The 16,400-nt window shown below is 36.6% G+C and overlaps 1 protein-coding gene across 3 annotated transcripts in view; it reads left to right on the forward strand.

The window, feature by feature from the left end:
* Nucleotides 1–16,400, forward strand: part of Epha6 (EPH receptor A6) — a 918,005-nt gene that overhangs the window by 756,640 nt on the left and 144,965 nt on the right. For all 3 annotated transcript variants that reach the window (XM_026787030.1, XM_013353099.2, XM_026787032.1), the window contains one exon: nucleotides 6,156–6,217. In XM_026787030.1, the coding sequence (XP_026642831.1) occupies nucleotides 6,156–6,217 (62 nt within the window). The remainder of the gene's footprint in view (nucleotides 1–6,155; nucleotides 6,218–16,400) is intronic.

A 16,400-nucleotide genomic window follows, 5' to 3' on the forward strand; every position in this document is an offset into this window, starting at 1 on the left:
GACAATTTTAATATAAAAGCACACTCACACACCCGGAGTTCAGCGATCCACCGTAAAACCGGAAACAGGAAGGGCTCCAGTCCGCGCGTCCCAATTAATTAGTAAAAACATTCGCCCGAGGCTGTCCCGCCCCAAAAGGTGGGGTCTCTCTACAAAATGTCTTTTTGTTTCACTGTATGTTATGATTCTAAATAGTATGTTGATGAATAAATATACTTTTTAATTTTAATTAAAATAAATTACATCACTTTCCTTTTCTTTTTTCTTGCTTTCCCAGGTATCCTCCCTCCGACCCCTCCCCAACTCTCAAGTAGATAACTTCTTTTGCTTTATTATTGTTGCATACACACATATGTATGTATACATATGTATGTAAAATATATATGTATGTATTTATGTATTGTGTACATATGTGTATGTATAGATATATCTAAGTACAATCATTTTTGTTGTTTATGTGTATATGATTTTAAAACTAACCACTTTAATACTAAACAACCAAAAAGGTTGTTTCTGAAAAGGTTGGGAAAGGCTAAGTCTCCTTCTTCCAGCAGGCTTTAACTGCCTGTAGTTCTTTGTCTAGGGAAAAAATACTTTTCTTTTAATTAAAAAAAGAGCCAAGAAAATGTTGCATAATTCCAATATACAACAACAAATGACTATTCCCATTACAAAAGTCAGGAACTGAGTATAGTTAAGAAAAGTAGGACCAAACAAGGATCAGAGCTTAGCAGAGCAAGCAATCAGAGGGCATCAGAGTCTCATGACGTCAGCTGGTGTCCAGTAGCCCTCAAGATCTATTGCCTGTGGAAAGTGGGGTCTCACTTGGTCATATCCACTCAGTACCTGCTGCTTCCTCATTGAATGGCCTGCTTTGGGGGCATCTCTCTATCCTAGCATATCAATTGTCACTTAGGTTTCACAAACTTCAATCAGTGGCTTCTTGATTCCTCTTTGAGGAGAATCTGACCCCGGAACACCTTGCGTGGCCTCAGTGCCTTTCTAGATCCTATATGCAAGCTTCCATTACTCTCATCTTGGCTTCCATTTTGCATGCCTGAAAAAAACAATACCACATAGGCCAAATTCTACTGTCCCTTAACTTGGCTTACTTAGACCATAGCTACGTTAGTGTACTATACCTTTCTGTGTGAACATATAAAAATGCTTCCCAAGGAAGCCATTTTCTAACCAAGGGTTCTATTATCCAGTGAATTTACACTCATATCCAGAAACTTCAAATCGGTGGAGTTTTACAATCTAAGTGCTTTCGTAATTGCCCCAATATGAATTCTGTGCTCTGTGATAGCTCTAATCTCTTTAATGATTACAAATCGCAAATGCGTTGTCTGTACTTGCTTTGTTGCAACTTTCAAGTTAACCCAGATCCCTTTACTTACCAAACTGCAAGTTTTTAGGCATCATTCTGCTCTATCCAGCTATAAGTCTAAGAGTAGTGAGCAGTAACCACTTGTAGTATGCCACCTTGAAACTTTCTCCCCTGAACAGCTCAGTTCATTATTTTTGAATTCATCTTCATTAAAATTTTCAGGACACAGACAGAATACAAAGATCCCCTGTTAAATTGTAACATGAATGGCTTCCTGCCCAATTCTTGACAGAATCTTCACTGAAGGAAGTATTTCAAATTGTGAAAACACAGTTGGACCTAGAGATCACTGTGTTAAACAGAATAAATACTGCCTTTCTTCACTCTACTGGGCATTGTGGACTGGTATATCTCAGAGAAGCTGAGAGGGTGTGTGACCAGAGTTTGGGATGAGTAGCAGTGATCTGATTACCAGTGGATAGCCCATCACATGGGAGCAAGAAGTTCTGATGCCACTGGACAGCCGAGTCAATATGATGGACTCAATGTTTCAGAATTCTGGAAAGTGACTTTAAATGTTTTCACTATAAAAAATAAAAAAGGTTTAATGAGACAGATATTATCCTTATTGAAATATTGCTCAATGTATGTGTGTGTTGAAACTTCACATAGTACCCAATAGGTGTGTCATTTTCAAGCACTACTGTTAGATCAAAGTATTAAGTTAAAAATGAGTTTAAATTTTAATTCATAAATTTGAAATATCATAAGATTCGAAGTCATTGAGGAGGAGTTTTGTTTGGGAGAGGTTCTGATCCATACCAGGAAACACTTTACAAGTAAAACGGTTTCCCAATTTTGGTAGTTACCATGTGAATAAAAACAACAATTTAATATATTATATCTTTTCAGATTTATATTACCTATATCTTTGGAAAGTATTGCATGGATAAGAAAATTATTTCATTTGTCATCAAACCCAGAGGAGATTATAACTGCAATTCCCTATCTATAAAACAGGCAGTGAAGAAGAATAGATGAAATAACCGGCTTTAGAAGTAGTGAATACCAAGTGGGTAGAATAGTGGCATTTTGTCAATCCGAGTTACTGCTGCAAGTTGACAACCTGGTAGACAAAATATAGACATGATTGAATGTTAAGTAAGCTAGAATGATTTAAATCTGTAATAGAGTTCTGAGGTTGTTGAGATTTCTTTCGATTCTTCATTTTACTGGCTGCACATTAGAAATTGCTGAACTGATTCAAAATGCCACATCCATCACAGACTCATTACTTATATAAAAATGGCAAATCTCTGTAATCCTCATCTTTTACAAACCTTCTCTGAAGAAAACCTGTTTCACCAACAAAGTATTTCTCTGAGGTTTTTATAAGAAAGTCAAAGAATGTCTTTGTTTTCTTTTTTCTAATACCATCATGAGAAGAATAAAGTCTTATGATCATATGGATTCTGCAAGCCTCCTTTATGGAAGTCATTACAGGTGTTGAGAGTATTTGAACATAAATAATAAAACATATACATATATTTATGGGCATATGTATATATTATACATATATACACATGCTTCCTAAAATTCCAGCTGAAAGAAAATAGTTATTGTTGTCTATATAGTAGAAAAGGATAAAAAGGAATTTTGTTATTTTCTTCAGAATATAAGTAAGTGATTTCTCAGATTTTGATTCTTACATAGTTAAGACTATTCATAATAACATCTGGCTATTTATAATTTCGCAATCTTGAAACCAATAACATGGGATAGCTTGGGAGATTTAACATCAAACCAATGAACTTTCTTTAAATTAAGTGGTGACCTTGAAAAATGACTGAGGTTAAAGCATCTTGGGGCATGCTCATTGTTTTTAGCACAGTTCAGTCACTAAGATGATGCTGTGGTGGGAGGCATTTGGGGCAACAGACTAAAATTTACTAAAGGAAAGGAGCTCAGATATTTTTGAAAATTTAGAAAAAAAAATTGATTATTTTCAAGTATATCCTCTAAGAAGAGTCACATTCTTAGAATATATATGTATGATTTACATATATAATGGTACATATTGAAAACCCGAGTCAAAAAAGGAATGTGTACCAAAAAGCTTCACTTACCTAAAATGGAAATAAAGAATAGCACCTGAATTTTTATAAGATCCCTTATTTTTTTCACAAATGCAATAGGGACTACAAGTTTGCCTTTAACCTTCACATTATAACTACATATTTCCTATAGAGAACCATTAGGAAATAAATTACAGATTAAATTCTGACAGTAGTCTGAAAAAAAAACCCACAATTCATTAGTTCAGCCACTCTCAACGGAGAGTTTTGCATAAAATGCAAAAGAACGGCTCAAAAGAAACTTTTAACTTACAAGAAAGTGGGGAAGTCGTCATCTAATTCCTTATCATTCTAAATGAGTAGTGAAAGTTGTCGCTGATGGATTTTAAGACTTCCAGAAGTAACTACAAATGGGTTATAGATAGAACTATGCCCAGAGTGCTTTGAATTCACACAGACGGGAATCTTGCTGAAAAGATTCAGTGCTAATTTCATAAGGAGAGTGAAATCAGTAAGAAAACAGAAAGTGATTTCATGAAGCACCTACCACACTCTTATCTGTAGGAAGTGACCTCAAGAAACCCAGTGAATGAGAATACAAATTCCTACAGAAAAAAAGACAAAGCAAGAAAAAGGCCAAGCACAGCATGACATAGCATACACAACAGCAGTGATAGGGATCTATTGAAAATGTCAGCGTGAAGGCTAACAAGGATGTACAGTGTTTAAATACAAGAGGAGGTATCGCAAAGAGGAACAAGCTGAGAAATAACTCTGACAGGTGAACAGCAAAGTGGAAGGCAGAGGCAGAATTGGACAATGAAAATGATGACAGCTGGTAGAACAAAGTGGCAAGGTTGACTAGGAAAGCATCCTTTGCTGGAGAGAACAGTTAGCTAGACTAGACTTATAGATATGACCCACTCATCTCTTCTGAGATGCAGTTATACTATCAAGGTTCAAGGATCCAGAGCATCAAATGGAATGCCTAATACTGTCAGCAGGCTCAAGAAACAGACTTTACTTCTCTATCCCTCAGTTTCTTTATCTGTGTAATAGGGGTGTAGCAATGCAAGGAAGTGTTTGCAAGCCCTTAAATTCTAACAAAACTCATATTATTGAGGAGTAGAAACTTTAACAGCAGTCAGTGATCAGGAGCTATTACAGAGGTATAAAAAATACAGAGGGGGCATAATTCAGTGACTCAGCATTCCTTCTAAGCACTCAAAATCCACTACTATTCTAACTTGAATATTTGCTCAGAATTTGGTGTTGAGTTACAAAGATAGCTTTTGATTTTCTCTACTTTTCCTACCTAAGTGTTGGTCTTAGATTGCTATCTCCTGGCTCTCTGAAGCCGAGGAGCCAAGAAAAGACAGAGTGACCAATTTTCAGGCTGCAAACCAGGTCTTCTTGACCCCTGTGTATGAGAGTGCTGACAATTCATCTCACCTCTAGAATTGACAATATAGTTCTTTGTTCATATGGGTAAGATTAATAACTTTTAGGAGCATTATAGAGCATAAGTTAATATTCTCTCCAAATGGAAAAATTCCTTAGGTTTGAATTCTATGCATGATAAATGGGGAGCTTTATTGCACCTTTTAACCTTTAGCTCATCTTTCTTTAAAATATACATTCAAATGTAAAATCTAGCATTTGCATACATGGAAGCAATTTATTATGGCTACCCTTTCTAGCCTGCAAGGCTTTGAGATCAGGAAAAAAAGGTTTGAATTACAAGTCCAACATTTTCATCATTGGCATTGGCAGAGACAGTTTTGTGTGTGTGTCATAAAAATAGCTATGTGCCATTCAGATTGAATCATCAAGAATAAAGAAAGAAAAATAAGCATTGATAGATTCCTATTTCAGGTAAATATCATTTTTTACTCAATTGAAATTTTATCTTTTAAGCCTGTACAATTGTACATTCTCTTCTTTGAAACAAATCGAAGTTATTTATGTCAAATATTCCGCATAATAGAGATGTATTGGGAGCTGTAGCAATTGGTGTGGGAGAAGGAGAAATAAATGATGCTCAACTTCTGATCTTTGCTTCTGCACTAAACTACAAGTCAGAGTTACCTGTTTTTCATGCATTGCCATTGGCCCTCTGATGATCAAATCAGTGCACAATAAAGAGATGATCAGGCATGCGTACAGATCCTACCCAGTATGCGATATTCATCAACCTACTGAAAATTATTCTGCATGGAATCCCTTAAATGCAGCCTATGTCTGATCTTTTATAAGTAGTCAACGAAGATTTATGAATTTCTCCTTTCTGCTTTGATTTAGAAATAATTTAGTAATTTCAGAACTACCCACTCTAAGGGGGAAAAAAAGTGCTGCAATATCACGGAAGCTGTGCCACAACTGCAGAAACAGAGGTGGTGGCTGCTTAAGTGATGACTTTAGTGTCCTGGTTGTCATTTGTGGGAAAACTAAAGTACAACACACACACGCACACACATATCTATACAAGCAATCGCTAGACATTTGTAAAACATGTTTAATTCCTTTGTCACTCAGATGGCAACCAGTGGCCCTTTGTGAACTCAAAAACAAATAATGGTATAGAGGAAAAAAGGAGATGCATATATGAGTATACTTTCATAGAAGAGGTTGAAGAGTGAGCTTCACTTTTTAAAAACACAAATACGTTAGCTACTGCAGCTGGAAATCCCTGCCTGCAGCACATCTCTCTGTGATTGCCCTAATAATGCCTGTTCCTTGCTCTCTTGCAGGCCGACCAGTAATGATCGTGGTAGAGTATATGGAGAATGGATCCCTCGACTCCTTTTTGAGGGTGAGGTGCTCTTTTCTGATGCCATTTAAATAAGCTATTCTGGAATCTATACTTGAAGTAATTCATCATGGATTAATTTTTACATAATAGTAAGCATGGGTTTTCAACAGAAATAGCAGCATTTTCTCTGGGTGAATTAGTATGGTTCTGTGATACATGAAAGCATTACTGAAGGGAAAGGATGTACACTTAATAATATAATTGATTTCTCCTATAAATTTACTTGCTATATTAATGATTATAATATATATATATATACTAGATGTTTCTGCCATCAATTAGGAAGTAAAAATAAAACTCAATTGCCACTTATTCATGAAGCCATATCACATTTACCAACTTAATGTGATATTTATACATTTTCTAAAGTGCTGAGTCCTTACATTGCTGTCCCAAATTCTGCCAGTTTTGTCCCTCATGTTCATTTGGCTATCTAAAGAGGAAAAAAAAAACAAATAGCATTCCTTTAGCAATGATATCTCTTAGAATAAAAGGCTAAAACTCATTCTGTTTAAGATGACTTCACATGAATATATAGTGGAACAAACGAAAGCTAGGAAAGTCTCAAAATTATTTTTTGAAGTGTATTCATCATGTTAAGTGTCGAAGCACCACAGATGCTTGGAAAATGCACATTGAGAGTGGCAAGTGAATGAAATATGAAAATATTCACTGAAGCCAATGTTTTTATCCTCAGGAAAGGTGATGTATATGCATGTCGGTGAACTTTTTAATGTATCCAATAAATGGCATAAGTATTATCTGTGCTTATGAAATGTGACTGAGACTTTTCCATTTAGAATGTGTTGTCTTTCTTTATATTTCCACCTCATTTTCCGTCCCTTGCTATTTGAACATTTTCTGTTTGCATCTTGTCTTTCTCCCTTTATCTTATTTCTACTTATTTTGCTTGATTCTTGTCCTCTTCTTCCAACTGCTCTCAATGTTGGTGGTGATGATGTATCTGTCTTGTGACTTGACTCTATGTCCAGATTTAATCCCTAAAGCTGAATTCAGCAGCATCTTTGGGTTATCATAAATAGAAACTACATCCACAGCACACACTCTTGACCAAGTGTGATCTTTAAGGCAAAATGAAATTCATAGGCTAGGGGCATGAGCTGTTTGTTCTCAGTTGTGCCCACTTCAGAACGTTCTCCCTTTAAATTTTACCTATAAATGCTCTAAATTATTTTAGAATTTATCTTGGACACCTATGGTACTTGAAATACACATACACTTATGTCTTTCATTATTTTTGTCCCAAACATATTTTTATCAGATATATTTCAAAATGACTCATTATCTCATAATGTTTGGCATAGGTTGGTTTTACATTTTTTAGAACAACTACCCAAAGCAAAATATAGCAACAAATAATGAACAGACATTGGATTTAAATTAGAGCTAAAAATTGCAGCAAATGGCTGGTAAAGAAAATTAAGTGGAAAAGGTTAGTTTAAGATATACTTTTTATTCTACTGAACAAGGAACAAATAATAATATGTACAAAGAATCAATTAAATAATTAAAAGGCATGACATCCTATATCACATGTTTATAAATGGTATATGTCATGAGTTAACATTTCAAAACTAGCATTTTTCAGCTCTAATGATACACCAAATAGGTAACTGACAATCTAGGATGAAGCAAAGCTTTTATCGGTGCTGGCCCCGTTAATACTGCTATGAAAATCTGGATGGCTACATCTTTGCCTCATACTGGCTGTGGGTCCTTAGGGATGCTGGCAGCTTTCCTATGTCTTCTGATCCCTGTGAATAATGGCATTGTAAAGAGTATCTACCTCCTAAAGTTGCTAAAAAAGAACTTTATTGACTGTTGTAGAGTTTATAAGAAAAGATCCACATGTAAATCTTCATGACTCCAAAAGTGATGCGTTTCTATGCTGTGAGGTCTCTTGATTAAACTGGTATTTGATTCTCCTTATAAGACACCATCAACTCTGCATGCAGTGGATATTGCCTCTTCACATGCATGTTTCACGAAAGTAAAAATTATATCATTTGAAGTATACAGAGAGCACTAAAAGATCTAAAAATTAAATGACCTATTTAATAAGTGGGCTAAAGAAAAGAAGAAATGATTCTCAAAGGTTGAATTACAAATGGTCAGTAAACCTATTATTCTTAGCCATTGAAGAAATACAAATAAACACTACCTTAAGATGCCATCTCACGCCAGTCATAGTGGCATTCATAAAGAAAACAAATAGCAAATGATGGGAGGGATGTAGACAGAAGCTAACCCCTCATACACTGTTGGTAGGAACATAAACTTATCCAGCCACTATGAAATCAATATGAGGTTAATCAAAAACCTGAAAATAGAACCACCATATAACTCAACTCTATGCCCCTGTATATTTATCTGAAAGACTCCAACTCAATGCAGCACATAGATATTTGCACATCAGTGTTTATTGTAGAACTGTTCAAAATAGCTCAGTAATAGAACCAAGCTATGTGTCTGTCAACAAAGTAACAGCTAAAATGTGGTGTGTAGAGCCAGTGGAGCTTTTTCAGTTACAGACAAGAATGAGTTATGTTATTTGCAAGAAATTGGATACAGCTTAAGATACTCATATTAAACTCATTGTCATCTCAGAATGACAAATATCATATTTTTCTCTCATGTGGTATCGTATTCACTGTTCTATTACTGTTAAGAGACACCATGACCAAGGCAGCTACTTTAAGAGAAAGCATTTTAACTGGTGACATCGTTACAGTTGTGGAGGTTTAGTCCATTACCATCCTGGCAGGAATTATGGCAGCGTTAGGCAGGTGCTGGAGCAGAAGCTGAGGACTGCATCCTGATGCACAATCAGAGAGAGACTCTGGGCTTACATGGACTTTTGAAGCCTCATAGCCCACTCCCAGTGACACACTTCCTCCTACAAGGCCACACCTCTTAATCCTTCAAGTCCTTTCAAGTAGTGCCATAACCTGGTAACTAAATATTCAAATATATAAGCCTACGGGGAACATACTTATTTAAACATATGTGTCCTAGATTTTTACAAAGATGCATAAAATCATATCTGTATATACGACATAAAGTCGATATGAAGCTATCTAGGGGGAAATTGAACTGCTAAGAGGAGCAGAGGGGAAAAGGAGAGGGCAAGAGGGAGTATGGGGTGATAATTCAGTGTAAATTGTATACCTGTAAGAAACTGTCTTTCTGTAGCCCAGTACTAGGTACAATGAATTAATTCCAAATGGAAAATTAATAATTTTAAGAAAGCAAATTGTAATAGATGTATAAGTCAAAGTGCTTTTTAAAGAAAATATCAGAAATACTAAGTCTATAAGCATGCTGGATTTTTTTTTCAAAATACAAAAAAGAACCTTACATGGTTAAAATACAAGAAAAATCTGGGCATGAATGTTCATATCTGTAATTTCAGCAATTCAAAAGCTGAAGCAGGAGGATTAAAATGAGTTCAAGACCATCTAAGGCTACATAGGTAGCCCTTATCTTAAGATATATTGAAAAAAAATGTAACTAGACAAAAATAAAAATGAGGACAACAATGGCCACTAACATCTTTCCCTTCCATAACATCTTGTTTCATCTTTGGTATCATAACCCTTCTCCAGGAGCTCAAAGTGTGCCGTATAAACCCGCGTCAACAGTGGGCACTCAATTCTCCTTGCCAGGAACAAATAAAATATATAAGAATACATATATATAGCCCATAAATTCTGAAAAGCTCAGTCATTTTTCCAACCACTGCTTTAGAATTTGATAATCACAGCTTCCGTGAGCACAGAAAGCAGGCAGTCGCTGAATGTACTACGTGGTGGGGGAGCCAGACATGGCTCATTAATAGCCTTCTGTGCTTACTGGAGGCAGAAACATTTCCCTTCGGTCTCCCACACTGTCTGAAAATCACTTCAATTTGCTATTTTATTATGAAGAGTTGTAGCACAACTAAGTACAAGATTGCAACCCACTTCCACTGCCAGTGGCTGGCTGGCTGACTGGCTCCAGATTCATAAATCTAATGCTATTTGGGTCCTCGGGGACATTTTTCCTGATACATATTACCTGTGGGATGCTTGATCAAGAGTTCAGGTGGGTGTTAAGAAAGAGAATTGGGTGTGTGTGGTACTACCTGTGCTTTTGGTTTAAAAATACAATGCATTACACCCTAGTGAGGAAATCCTAACTCTGACTACCCAGAAGCATAATGTCACATAGTTTTCTGCCTTTGGCAATGGAATAAACTCGTGATAATTAAGTGAACTCTTAATCATCACCCCTACTCAGTATCTCTTCTGTGACAGAGATAAATTTCATAAATAAGATTTGTAGAAACTGAACAAATACTGTCAGTATCTAAACCTTACAACTTACATTTTATAACGTGTGTGTAGCTTCTTTGTCATAAGATGTAATCTCACAGCAGACTGACTAGTCATCTGGCCATTATACAAGCTCTCTGCCCTCTCTTCCACTAGGTTTCCTGAGCCGTAGGTGTAGGGGTTACAGTGTGTATGTACCAACTGGGACTAAGTACCTCACATCAGTGGGTCTCTGCATTTTGGTCAATCATAGATTTCTGTAATGAGCTCCATCTGTTCCAATATGAAGCTTCTTTGATATGCTTTCCTGTGAACATAAGGACAAGAATTTAAAATGCAATTAAAATTATGCTGATTTGGGAAAGCGGCAGTAGTAGATGTATCTCTAAGATCCATGATCTCACTAGGCACTAGCCACAGATAGTAAGCTAGGTTTACAGGACCAAGAAGGATTTCCCTCCTGCTGAGTGAGCTGTAAGTCCATTTAGACAGCTGTTTGTGACAACCGCGATTTAAGCACCAATAGTGTATCTTTAGTGCACTGTCTTGTCCATGATTGCCATGGTGGTCCATGGCATCACAGCTGGTAAGACTACTGGCGCTTTCCTCCCTTAGCAGCTTGTATATTATTTTCCAGTACCATGAAAGCCAGTCCCGGAGAAGGAGGTTTTGGGGTCAGAGCCAGGTCTAATTCTTTACTGTTTCAGAAGCACATGATGTCTTCAGCGATAGGACTCACCTTCAGCTTCAAGGGAGGCAACCAGGGGCAACACAAATAGATTATAATGTTCTAAAAAACCTCTGGGAGACACGGGAATGACAACTTGGAAAGAGGTTTCTCATGCTTAGTACTGGAGATTCTGTTAAATAGTCTATCGCTCTGGGGGGAGGGTGCTGTTGGAGAAGACCGCTTGTTGATTCTGAGCCGCCCCGCTACCTGAAATAATCACACAGAAACTGTATTAATTAAATCACTGCTTGGGCCATTAACTTTAGCTTCTTATTGACTAACTCTTACATATTAATCTAACCCGTTTCTATTAATCTGTGTATGGCCATGTGGCTGTGGCTTACCAGCTACAGTTCTGGCATCTGTCTGCAGCTGGGCGACATGGCGTCTCCCTGACTCTGCCCTTCTTTCTCCCAGCATTCAGTCCAGTCCTCTCTGCCTAGCTCTGTTCCACTCTGCCCTGCTCTGCTATAGGCTCAAAGCAGTTCTTTATTCATTAAGGGTAATATCAGCATACAAAGGGAAATCCCACATCAGGGACCATTATCACCTTAAATGGCATAATGATATAATTTCATTTAATTTGCATATGCCTTTATTTTAAATATTTATTATTGTAATTTTAGGAAAAAATATAAAACAATATAACTGAAACTCAGTGTCGATTAGCCTGTTTTACCTACTTATATCAGCTCCTGAAAATCATCATTCTAATTTCAATTCTTAAAGTTATTACATATATTATATTATTAAGTAACATACTTAGAATACATAGAAGGACATCATGCATATAATGCAATACCAACAATAGCTTCTAAAATAGTATTCTTATATATTTCAGAACGCATTACTAAAAATTTCATAATTGTTTTCCAATTCTTTTCTTCCCTTTTTTATCAATGGTTTTGTTTTCTACTATTAAAAAGACCTAGATATACCTCAGGAATATGAGTATTTAATAATGCATATGCACTCATATCAGCATTTCAAAAGCAATGTGAGTTATTTGAAGTGCTCCTTGAACAAATGCAAAGCAAATATTAATTTAAAAAATTAAAGGGATCTTTTAAATATTTATGTCCTCAAATTATAAATCTAGTAAAGATGGCATTTTACCTTATGCTAGTTATTTATTAATAATGAGAGCTGAATTTTATCAGCATACTTCTCTTGAAAATTATGTGTGCCTGGTTATATTCATGCAGAGGCACAAGAATGAAATTAATCTGTATCATAGTCATTTTATGTTCAACAGTGAAAAAATTGCACTTACTGACTAATAATGCTTCAAACCATGAAAGTTATAGTTGAATCTCATCTTAATTAATTTTAAGAGGAAATAGGTGAAACTCAATGCAGATCACTGTTATTATTTGGCATATCTGTTCCAACTTAGCAATAAAGACAATCTAAAGTAACTGTGACAATAATTATTTAATTTGGGGAAAGAATGGTATACTAGAATCCATACAAGGCAGGCTGGACTGTTGACAGAGGTTTCTGTCCTGCCCAGTCCCACAGCCATTCAGTCCCAAAGAAACACACAGTGGTCTACATTAATTATAAACTGGTTGGCCCATTAGCTCAGACTCCTTATTAACTAATTTTTACATCTTAAGTTAACTCATAATTCTTGTCTGTGTTAGCCATGTGGCTTGGTACCTTTTATCAGCATCAGCAAGGCATTCTCATCTTGCTTCCTCTGTGTCTGGGTGATGACTACAGACTGAGCCTTTTCCGGAAATTCTCCTGTCCTGGTCACCCCTCTGGAAATTCTCCTGTCCTGGTCACCCCTCCTATATGTCCTTACTGGCTACTGGCCAATCAGCATTTTGTTAAACCAATACAACCAACAAATCTTTACAGGGTAAAAGACCATTGTCCCACAGCACTTGACTTTTCTGGCTCCATTTATTTTCTTTTTTTTCTTTTCTCCCCCCCCCCTTTTTTTTAGGTTGGTTGCTTTGGTTTTTTTTTTTTTCCTTTTTTTATTACTTAAAAAATATCAATCCAAATTACCACTCGCTCCCCTCCTCCCAGTCCCCTTCCTCTCCCTCTACAGATCCTCCCCCACTCCCATCCAATCCTAAGAGAGTGCCATGCACCCCACCCTGTAGAAAGTCCAAGGCCCTCCCTACTATGTCTAGGTTGAGCAAAGTTTACATCCAAAGAGAATAGGATCCCATGAAACCAGTATATGCAAGTAGAGACACATCCCATTGTCGTTATCAGAGGCCCCTCAGTCTGACCCAGCTGTCAACCCCCTTCAGACGGGCTGGGTTGTTCCCATGCTCGTTCACTCCAAGTCCAGTTGGAGTTGGTGAGCTACCATTAGCTCAAGCAAAACGCCTCAGTGGATGACCCACTCATGGTCTTGAATTCCTTGCTCATACTCTCACTCCCTCCACTCTTCAACTGGATCTTGGGAGCTCAGTCCAGTGCTGTGATGTGGGTCATTGCCTCTGTTCCCATCTGTTGTTGGACGAACGTTCTATGGTGATATTTAAGATAATCATTCATCTGACTACAGGGTAAGGTCAGTTCAGACCCCCTCTCCTCTATTGCTTAGGGTCTCAGCTGGGTTCATCCCTATGGGTTCTTGGGCATTTTTCTAGAGCCAGGTTTCTTGCTAACTCCATACAAGCAAAAAAGATACAATGGAAAAATGAAAGCATCTTCAACAAATGGTGCTGGTATAATTGGATGTCAACCTGTAGAAGAATGAAAATAGATCCATATCTGTCGCCATGCATAAAACTCAAGTCCAACTGGATTAAAGACCTCAATATAAATCCGACCACACTGAACCTGATAGAAGAGAAAGTGGGAAGTAACCTTCAAGGCACAGGAGACTACTTCCTAAATATAACCCCAGTAGTACAGACAATAAGAGCATTGATAAATAAATGGGACATCCTGAAACTGAGAAGCTTCTGTAAAGCAAAGGACACTGTCAATAAGACAAAAAGATAGCCTACTGAATGAGGGAAAAATCTTCACCATTTATTTTCTTTTAGATGGAGTAGATCTTTACTTTCTTGGCCTTCTTTTTATCTTAAGTCCCTGGGTAACTTTATATATATATATATATATTTAATTTATACAAAATAATGGATTTCATTGTATCATTTTCACACTTGTCTGATTTTTTAATTTTTTAACTAAATATTAAAGTATTAATAGCTAATATCCCAAATATATCTCAGTAAAATTTTAATGTTGTCATATGTAGTATCACTCATCCTGTTCCATAATATTAGCCTTTACTAGTCTGATTTTTATTTCTCTTTTTACATGAATTTTGCTGATTGTTTTAATTTTAATTTTGTGAGAATTTCATGTACAAGTTCTGTAATACTATATCATTATTACCCTTTTCCAATGCCTCCTGAGTCATTCTCATTCCCTCTTGAATTTGTGACCTCTTCTGTAATTATTACTTTGAAAACTTTATATACATATATAAGCTACTGAGTCCAATTATTGTTTCCTGGGTATAGATACGTTAGGGTTGATTGTTTACTCTTGGTAAAACAATCAAATACAGAACACCTAAAGAAATCTGATGCTCCCTCCCTCAGCAACAACTGACTATCTGTAACTCTTCATCTAGCAGTTTTACATTGTGAAACTTTTCACATCTCTGCTGCCATTTTATTGAGAATTCATAGTTGCAATATCTGTATCAAGTCCAGAAGACACTACTGGGTGACAGACATTCTGGTATTCTGAATCTTACAACCTTTTACCATCCCCCTACTCTCCTGCCTTTAGGATGTTCCCTGATCCTTGAGTGTAGGGATTGTGTTATAGATGTCCCCACTTATACTGGTGTTGTACCTAGGAGCTGCGGAGCTGCGTCCCCAGCACCCGGCCGCCTACACGGCTAGCTTTATACCCAAAATAATTAAACGGAAACTGTATTCTTTTAAACACTGCCTGGCCCCATTAGTTCCAGCCTCTTATTGGCTAGCTCTTACATATTAATCTAACCCATTTCTATTAATATTTGTAGCCCACGAGCTGGCTTACCAGGAAAGATCTTAACCTGCGTCTGTCTGCAGTGGGACAATCATGGCGACTCCCTGACTCAACTTCTTTCTCCCAGCATCCTGTTCTGTTTACTCCACCTACCTAAGGGTTGGCCTATAAAATGGGCCTAGGCAGTTTCTTTATTAATAAGAAATCACTCCCACATCATACTGGGACCCCACAGTCACTTATTTTCTCTACTTTGACTACTTATAGATTTCTGTAATACCCTCTGATGAGGAATAAAAGCTGCACCTATCTGTAGGCATAAGGGTAAGTATTTAGAACACAACTTAATCTATATTCATTTAACAGTATAACAGTAGGGTTCTCCTCTGCAATATATAACCTCTCTAACCTTCTTAGAAGGGTTTACAGTAAAAGATACAAGTTCCCTAATATTGAGTGGGCCTTAAGTCTAGCTAGGAGGTCCTTGGTTACCCATAAAATGTAAGTGTTACTATTGCACTATTGAAAGTATCTTGCCTGGTCTGTCATTGTTGTTGTTGTTTCTCAGAGGTCTTCTGCTGTAAAGGACTATTGATAATGTTACCTTTAGCTACTTTCAAAGCACCTTCTAGTACGATGATAACTAGCTCCCAGGGATGAGGCTCGCAAGGTTACAACCAGCTTGATTTCCCCAACTTTTTTGACAAAAGTTTGTGACATCTAAAGAAATAGTATTTGATTTTAATTTCTAGGACACAACAAAGACAATACAATATTCTATATTGTTTTGGAGGTTCTCTTTAACTCTCATGATCAACAATTTGAAGGGAAGTATTTTTTCAAAGGCTTTTTCAGTATCTAATAAGATGGTTGTATGTTTTTTTTCTTTCACTTCATTTATATGGTGGGTTACATTTAAAGATTTTCATATTTTGAACCATCCTTGCATCTCTGTGATGGAGCCTACTTGATCATGATGGATGATTTTTTATTTTATGTGTTCTTGGATTCAGTTTGCTATTTTTTATTGAGTATATTTGCATCAATGTTCATCAGTGATATTGGTCTGTAATTCTCTTTCTTAGATGAGTCTATGGGTGATTTGTGTATCAGAGTAACTGTAGCCTTGTAAAAAAAA

Source organism: Microtus ochrogaster, chromosome 2, assembly GCF_000317375.1.
Source record: "Microtus ochrogaster isolate Prairie Vole_2 chromosome 2, MicOch1.0, whole genome shotgun sequence".
Classification (NCBI taxonomy): domain Eukaryota; kingdom Metazoa; phylum Chordata; class Mammalia; order Rodentia; family Cricetidae; genus Microtus; species Microtus ochrogaster.